General features: G+C 33.5%; 2 protein-coding genes across 2 annotated transcripts; one reads left to right on the top strand and one right to left on the bottom strand.

Moving 5' to 3' along the window:
- Positions 1–1,802: 1,802 nt before the first annotated feature.
- On the top strand, positions 1,803–6,073 carry LOC133797184 (protein NDL1-like). Its single transcript, XM_062235009.1, has 11 exons — positions 1,803–2,024; positions 3,603–3,702; positions 3,918–4,015; positions 4,155–4,243; positions 4,407–4,467; positions 4,545–4,631; positions 4,737–4,814; positions 4,910–4,966; positions 5,135–5,190; positions 5,271–5,406; positions 5,503–6,073. The coding sequence occupies exons 1-11, from the start codon at positions 1,959–1,961 to the stop codon at positions 5,722–5,724; spliced, it is 1,050 nt and encodes a 349-aa protein (XP_062090993.1). The 5' UTR covers positions 1,803–1,958; the 3' UTR covers positions 5,725–6,073.
- Positions 6,074–6,492: 419 nt separating this feature from the next.
- Positions 6,493–8,659, bottom strand: LOC133797183 (receptor-like protein EIX2). Its single transcript, XM_062235008.1, has 2 exons — positions 6,807–8,659; positions 6,493–6,660 (listed from the first exon to the last, which is right to left on the bottom strand). The coding sequence occupies exon 1, from the start codon at positions 7,726–7,728 to the stop codon at positions 6,811–6,813; it is 918 nt and encodes a 305-aa protein (XP_062090992.1). The 5' UTR covers positions 7,729–8,659; the 3' UTR covers positions 6,493–6,660; positions 6,807–6,810.
- Between the last annotated feature and the right edge of the window lie 305 nt (positions 8,660–8,964).

Here is an 8,964-nt window from a genome sequence, read left to right as displayed (position 1 = left end):
TTTGGAAACAACATGTTAATTAGTAGACCGTGTAAATACTAGAGTAATAATTATATATCTGAGTAATTAAATTATATTTTAAAATAAATATCAAGTGATAATTGTTTATAAATTTTTATTATTATGTTTGACAATAACTAGTAATTAAATAAAATAATAATATTGTATAATAAATATTATTTAACATTTTACAAAATGTAATTATATACAATTTTTACGGGCATATAAGAATTAGAAAATATAATTAATGAATTACCTTTAATATAACACCAACACACCAAATAAAATAATTACTCAGAAATACACTCCTTTAATATTAGATTCACAAATAATAATAATAATAATAATAATAATAATGACAAAAGAAAAGAGTTTGGTGGTAGCATTAAAATAAGACATGGAATCTAGTCGTTGGGAGTGTAATCAAAGCACAAGTTCAGGGACGCTTTTTTGGTCGGATGTGTCGACTTGGTTAAACTTCTTTTTATTAGTTTAATGAATTGATAAATAATTTTATTTTTATGTATAACGCATACACTTAATGTGGCAAAACTACAGGTTGAGGAATACAAGTGTTTATCATTAATGACTTTAAAGGTCCCTTTTTAAAAAAGAGCCTAATATTAAATGTGGTGAAATGGGGGTTTGTCATTTGTGGGGTTTGGAAGTATTTTTCAATAAACAAATATATATGTGTGGTAGACATGTATACATGTTTATGTTGTTGAGTTGAAAGGACAGCAAAGCAATAGTAAATTGATTGATCTCTACAAGGATTAGATGTTTCAACTAAAATGCATATTTTAAATATTGGAAGAATTGATATTTGTCGTTTTCATCAACACTTGATTGAAATCAAAGTCTTGATTGCATGAATTAAGGTTTTGTGGGATTTTTATATATACAATAATGTGGTAAATTTGGTAACACATTGAATCTCATACCATTTTTAACCCATTAAATGCTTGATGCTAAATCAATTGTTCATTCCCTCCCACTATTCTTTCTTTTATTGTCAATAAGAAATCTCATTCATAGGGAGAAAATTGAAAATTAGTCAACATTAGAACATAAGTGATAAAAAAGGAAATGTGAACTTTTTCCATAATTAAACCAAAAACGGTGGTAAGTAATTTAGTTAGGTGGATGAAGATTGAAGGGAGTACAGCAAGGACAAACAAAATCCCATAATTATACTTCAGAGGAAAAATAAAATAAACAAAAGTGGTGTGAGAGAAAAAATAAATATAATAACAAAAGCATGATTAGTGTGTGGAATATGATTAATCATTGAGTCAAATGAAAGGCAAGCAACCCTACAATTTTGTTACTTCTAAGACCCTCAAAATATAATTTTAATTAAAATAAAAACTAAGGAAGACCATGGCCCACAAGGGTAAAATTGGGACCCAATAAAGAGCATCCAATGACAGGTGTACATATTTAGAGAACACACCAACAAACACTTTTAGTCAAACCCAAATGATAGGTAGCCGTGTCACTCATCATTCTCTCTGGTCAAAATTTCGGATCCCAAAAAATTTACACGCCCCAAAAAATTCACTATTTATGGTAAATCGGGGATATTGTAATAAAATAAAATCCGAGATAGTATGCTGTAAAACAAAAAATATCCGAGATAGTAAACGACAACGTTTCAGATAAAAAACGACAAGTCGTTTTACTTAATTAGAGGGTAGAAAGACGGCAGTTAAAAGTTGGTTTAGAAGGCTCTAACAGCGTCGGTGGTGGTTAACCGCTGGTTATATTCTCGGTTTAGAGAGAGAAACAATCGCTTACTATATAAGCCATTGAAGCTCTAGGCTTACTTTTCTTGGGGAGAGAGAAAGAGAACGAAAACACAAGAAGTTCTAGAGAGAGAGAGAGAAAGAGAGAGAAGGGAGAGAAAGAGAGGCTGAGGGCTGTTTGGCTTCGGGACTTTGAGAGACACGAGAGCTATGGCCATGGCTGAATCTAACGATTTCGTTTCCGTTGATATGGAGAGGATCTATCTCGGTGGAAAGGTTTGTTTTTTTAGCCCATGCATTATTATTTTTAAATTTATTTCCATTTATTTAATAATCTCTTCCTCCTTTCCTATCCATATGGGTTTTGTGTTTGAAGCGTTTTTTGCATTTGGGTCCAACGGTTGAATCAGGTTTTGTCTTTTGGGTCTTTTAATTTTCCCGGAATATTTGGGAAATGGGAATTTTAGTTGATGAGATTTTATTCTGCGTTCGAACTGTTACTTTATGCTCTTTCTATTGTAATCGATTGAAATCAAACGGGATTTGATTTCTGGGTTCATTTCACTTGGGTCCTTGACTTTTCTGAGTTCCGTGATGCAATAAAAATTTTGGTTGAGATTTCGTATTCTGAAAATGGAAAACGGAGAGAACATCCATTGTTTTTGTACTCCAAATTGTTCTTAACTTGGCTTTGCTGATTTTTTTTACTTTTGAGAAATGGAGCTTTTGGATAGCGTAAATGCTGGATCTGTACATGCCTTATTTGCTAGTTTGGTTTTCCTACCATTCGCTAGTTAGGTTTTTTCACCATTTGTTAACATGGGTTTTCCTCATTTAAGCATAACACAGAAGAAAATAAAACAGCTTTCTGTTTTCAAAGGAAGAAGTATTTTTTTAGGAAACTGAGCAGGTTTAATCATATTTTGCAGTCTTTTACGGTAAAGCTGTGTTTTTTAGTCCCCCTTTATTCTAAATATTATTACTTTTTAAAGTAAGAAATGTCTTAATTTGATTATATGCGGGACCTTTTACACTCTTAATTTTGATACAGATTGCGAATCTCTACTTTGTTGCTATCGGTAACATAGGCGTATAATGTTTTCCTTTCTTATTTTCTGATTATATCCTTGGTTTGTGTTGCTTTTTATTGGAAAGAATTTGGATTCTCCGCTGGTTTACTATACAGTGACGAAATCAAAGTTATATCTTCTCTTCAGTAGTTATCTTGTTTCCTTTTTTATTTTATTGACTAGTCTAGCTGTTAGTCTGTCTTTCCATTCATGGATCTTCTTGTTTTTATTAGGCCTATTGTTAGTTTTAAAACAATGTCTTTATATATATATATATGTGAGATTCCTTGCTTCTCTTTTGAACTGTCACGGCGTCTCTTTTCCCTTTTTCTTTCAAAAGATACAAATGATGCAATAATTGCAATCTGGAATACTTGTTTGTTTTATCTGTCTTTTTAAAAGTTAAATATAAAAAAATGTATCTCGTTCGGTTTAGTTGCCTGGAAAAGGGTAAGTGCACATGGGAAGTTTCAGGGATAACAAATCCCATAGAGCGGTGTTGGATCTTAGCCCTTACTTGAAGGCTTGAAATGCGATATAACAGATTTGTCTTATCAAGCCCATATCTTTTTTGAAAGTACACGTTATATCCCACAAACTCGTTAGCAGATATGGAAATTTTTCGAAGAAAAAACATGGTAGCCAAAACTGTTTTTAAATGTATCTATTTGAGGATTATAGTTGTACTTTGCTTCCTTCTCTTCATGCATGTTTCTTTTCTTATGTCTTAGTAGATTTTCTATCTTCTAATCATCTGTTATAATTTTCTCATCTGACTTTTCAGGAACATGTAATTAAAACTGGCCGTGGCAATGTGTCTGTTATCGTCTATGGGGACCAAGACAAGCCAGCTCTTATTACTTATCCTGATTTAGCTTTAAATCGTAAGTGCAATGGTTTTGGTAGTCACCTTGTTCTTCATGGTTTATTTTGAGTGCAGGTTTTTATTTATTTATTTATTTTATGTGGGTGTCTTATTTTTGTTTGATCATTGAAGAGGACTTATAGTTCACCAACACATATATATATGTTCTTTATATCGCAAAACCATATTACAACCTAACAAAATTTTATATTTCTTCATTGTGTTATTTGGCAGATATGTCTTGTTTCCAAGGATTATTTTTTTGTCCTGAAGCTGCTTCTTTGCTGCTCCACAACTTTTGCATATACCACATCAGTCCTCCTGGCCATGAGGTCAGTGTTTTTTTTTGGTTTTAGTTCATTGATCTTATTTGGCTATGTTTTTGTCGGAAATATCTTATCTCAACTTTTTTTGTTGAGTGCTGTTAATAACATAGTTCCTCTTTTGGCACTTCCGTAAGAGCTTTTGCAGTTAGGAGCTGCTCCAATTTGCCCAGATGATCCTGTGCCTTCTGTTGATGATCTAGCAGACCAGATCATTGAAGTTCTCAACCATTTTGGGTAATTCTTCTGTTTCTTATATTTTTCCATGCACATCTTTGAATTTAAGGAATTGTTTTTACTTGTATCTTCAAGTCTCAAAACATTATGAAAGCTCATATTTTATTTTTGTGTATTAGCAAGTTGTCACAGATGTAACTTATTCTCTGGTTATATTCTTCAGGCTTGGTGCCGTTATGTGTATGGGAGTAACAGCGGGTGCTTATATCCTTACCTTATTTGCCGTAGGTTCCCTTCTCTAGTGGTCTAGTTTTTTTGTTACTTCAATATCAGTTGACTGATTAACATTTCTACATCGCAGATGAAATATAGAGAACGTGTTATTGGTTTGATACTTGTATCTCCACTTTGCAAAGCACCCTCTTGGTCTGAATGGATCTATAATAAGGTTTTACCCCAAACCTTAGCTGCTGCTATTGCTGCATTGTATTTGTTATTTTTAGTTTAAATGAGATTGTACAGAATTTAATCATATCAAACTTCTTATGTGCAGGTCATGTCAAATTTGCTATATTTTTATGGCATGTGTGGGTTACTTAAAGATTGTTTGCTGCAACGGTATTTCAGTAAGGTACTTGTTAATTTATCCACCATTTTCTTTATTTTGTTTTCCTCATCTTTTGTAGGTTGAGTGGTGACTAATGTTTGATGTATATATCTTAACAGGAAGTTCGTGGTAATGCGGAAGTCCCAGAGTCGGATATAGTTCAAGCATGCAGAAAAGTTAGTATTTAGGTTTTTCTAAAGTAAAATATAAAAACCAACCACTTACCACACACTTCCTTGGAATTTGATGCACTTTTTTTTACATGCATAACACACATTTACCATTCCAATCGATGGGTTTTGAAGGAATAATTCTTGTCTGATTCTATATCTTTGTTTGTTTAGCTGCTGGAAGAGAGGCAAAGCATAAACGTTTTCCGGTTTCTGCAAGCAATTAACGGGTATTATGCTTTTCCAAGAGTTGTTTTGCTTTTCTTGGGCTGGTAATTGGAATATCGGATTTACATTAGCTTGCTTTCAGGAGATCTGACATTACGGAAGGCTTGAAGAGGTTAAGATGTCGCACACTCATTTTCGTTGGGGATAGTTCTCCTTTTCATTCCGAGGCACTCCATATGACCGCTAAATTAGATAGGAGATTTAGCGCATTAGTAGAGGTTTGTCTTTCCCGCCGAATGTCTTGCTTCCCCTGCCTGAGCTTTTTTCTTCCGAACCTGTTTTTAAGAAAGGTTGTGAATGTACTGTTGGTGCAGGTCCAGGCTTGCGGGTCAATGGTAACTGAGGAGCAACCACACGCAATGCTGATACCTATGGAGTATTTCCTTATGGGCTATGGGTTGTACAGGCCTTGCCAGTTCAGTGACAGCCCAAGGAGCCCACTCAGTCCCTCCTGCATCTCCCCAGAGCTCCTCTCTCCAGAAAGCATGGGGTTGAAGTTGAAACCAATAAAAACCCGAGTTTCACTTGGGGTTTAATGTGGAATGGAAAACAGATAGATTTGGAAATACTGTAAACCTTACGTGATTCAGAGGAGAAAAAAAAGGTTCATTTTTTTTTGTTCGTCAATTTTTTGATTATTTAAGAAGGGTAGAAACTGTTGGTTGGAGGGGTTGTAGATAAAGAAAAAGAGGATTTGAAGGGATAATTATATGTATACACACACACGCTTAGGGAGTAAAGTTTTCATTCATTCATTTGTAGTCAGTCATAAAAGGAATCATTGAGCTGTCTGTAAATTATACGATGGACTGAGAATATATGTTTATGTTTATGGTGACGAGCAATCAATAATAGAGAGATGAACTCCCCCCATTATTATTTGAAGTTTTGTTTTCCATTTTCATTAAAGTCTCTATTTTCTCTCTATTAAACTGTTATTTGCATTTCAGAGTAGTACTTTTTATGGCACATGTTGCAACTTGACTGCTGTTCTAAGTTTTTCATTTATTTATTTTTTACGATATTTGCTTATAATGTGATATCTTCAAGCCTAATCAAATAAAATATATCAGAATGGAGCTCATAGAAATCAGTATGATTGTAGCCCAGCTTTGTATATTTGTACTAGTTTTACTTAAATATGAAAATGTCTCCAGTGCATAACTACGGCTATACTCAACTGTTCTGTTTTATGTTTTTCAATATCTTTCTTGTTATAATAAGTTATTCAATTTGTGGATGCTAATTTATCTTCTATGGTTAGCGATCACTTTTTCTCTTGATAGTATGTTGCTAGGAAAGAGTAAAAGAGAAAGTTTGAAGAAAACATATCCTAATCGAAGTTAACAATTGTAAGCATGAACAGTGAACTAATTCAAGCATTATTATAGAAAACATAACTACAACATTACAAATTATTTGATGAAGAAATATTCCCAGTGCACTGCATCCTCTGAAACCGAAAGCTCCTGCTGCATAATGAAGTGATGAAAATCACACTTATAGCTCTTGCTAATTACAAACCATAATGAATAAGAAAAAGGAAATTAACTAATACAATAGTTGTGTACATAAATAATAAATGCACCGAAAACTTGGAGAGAATGACAGAATTTACCAATTTAGCTTCTGAACATCTGCAATAGCTTCTCCTTCTGAACTGCTGCAGCTATACGAATCCAGTCTTCAGCTTTGTTTAACAGCTTGAAATATGCATATCTCCAAGACTTGTTGAAGATTAAAGTCCCACAAAATCCCCAAAATCCAACTACAATTCCAAGTGCTATGCTTATGTAAAATCCTTTGCTAATAAACCCATCATCATCATCATCATCATCATCATGATTTTCCATAGCTTCACCGGATGCAATTGGTACTTTTCCATTTGGACATTTTATTGGAAGTGGAAGTTGTGGAGTTCCCATGTATGCAGCTGCATCACGGGATTGGAGTTGAGTGCCTTTTGGAATTTCACCCGACAAATTATTATTTGACAAGTCTAATGTGCTGAGTCGATCCACTTGAGAGAGACTTGGAGGAATCTGGCCGAAAAAATGGTTCTTTGATAAATCAAGAACATCCAAAGACTTCATGTGACCAATCTCTTGGTGGATATGCCCACTTAGATTGTTTCTTGACAAGTTTAAGGAAATCAGTTCAACAAGTTCAGTGATGTCTCTTGGGATTTCCCCAATAAGTTTATTGCTGGACAAATCAATGCTCTTCAGAAGTAGAATTTTATAAAATTTAGAGAGTACTCCTTTCCATATCAAGACTAACCTTTCATGTTCAAAACCAATTGGCTTGCCAAAATAAGCATAAATATCATCCTCCATTGGTCTTATGTATTTATCTAATTCCTTGAAAGCTGTAATGTTACCAAGACAGTTTGGAATATGGTTAGACAAATCATTTGAAGACAAGTCCAATAATTGAAGATCCACGAAGTGACATAGTTGTAAGGGTATACTTCCATTGAAGCTATTATAGCGTGCACTAAAAATGAGAAGCTTTGTTAGGCTTGTATTGTACCTATCCATGCTGGTATTGGCCCAAACAATTTGTTCTCTCCAATATCAAATATCACCAACTCTGTACAGTTCTTCAATGTTGAAGGCAAATTCCCAGTCAAATTGTTGTTTCTCAATTCCAATATAATGAACTTTAAAAAAACCAATAGAGATAGGAATCTTTCCGGACAACTTGTTATTTGACAAAAGAAGAACATTCATGAACCACGCTTGTGACAAACAATCAGGTAGCTCGCCGGACAACTTGTTATATGATACATCAAGAAAACTTAAGGGAACATACTCTGTTGCCTTACATAAGGAATTTATCTATGAAATAATATTCTGAAAATTTGTATGATGTGTATTATGACTACAACGTACACAATTATATAAAAACAATTAAGATTCTAACTAAATGCTATAGACACCAATGCCAATGATTCACCACTAGCCCATTTTAGGGGAAATTTTCCGCCACTGTGACCAGATGTTGCTGCACTGAACTCCAATCCATTCGCAACACTCACTCTTTTCTTCTTCTTCTTCTTCTCCCCAAGACGAAAGAAGCACGTCACTTTCTTCATCCCGCCAAGATGAGGAAACATAAGGATGGTCTTTAATCCTTAGCAACGCTTTCCTCTCTGCTTCATTGCACCTAATTTTTGGAGCTCCACTTCCAGAATTTCCTCTCAAGTAAAGAAAAGGCATAAAAAGCACGACAACACGAGGGACTGAATCGTTCATCATGAAAATGGACACAACTCTATTCATGATTTATAATAGTTCATCTTTGTAGAATAAATAGAAGACATTTGTATGTACTTAATAGTTGAATTTTGTTTGAGTTTTTCTTTGCGTTCACATTATTAATTTAATGTGATGCACAAGTATTTATTGCCATTTTTGTACAAAATATCTGAAGGGGTAGCGTTTGCTTTGTGTGGGTATAACATGTCATGGGATCAACTTGTACTGTAGCATTTATATCAAGTCAAGGTCAATGCACACGACTTTGACTATTATGAAAGCGTGACTTTACTTGGAAAAATAAATCTGTGTGGCATTGTTTTCAGATTTTTGATTTCAAAACTGTATTATCGTAATATAATTTTTGTAGTTTTAAAATAAATAAAAGGTGTTTGATTAATATTTTCTAAAAATAATTTTTTAGTTTTATCTTTTTTTAATTTTAAATAAAAAATTAATAAATATATTTAAAAAAAGGATTTTTTAAAAAAAATTAGTAATAAAATAATGTTATAT

The sequence above is a fragment of the Humulus lupulus genome, chromosome 8 (assembly GCF_963169125.1).
Source record: "Humulus lupulus chromosome 8, drHumLupu1.1, whole genome shotgun sequence".
NCBI classification, from domain to species: domain Eukaryota; kingdom Viridiplantae; phylum Streptophyta; class Magnoliopsida; order Rosales; family Cannabaceae; genus Humulus; species Humulus lupulus.
The sequence above is the reverse complement of the archived record's forward strand: the minus strand, read 5'-3'. Positions and strand labels throughout refer to the sequence as shown.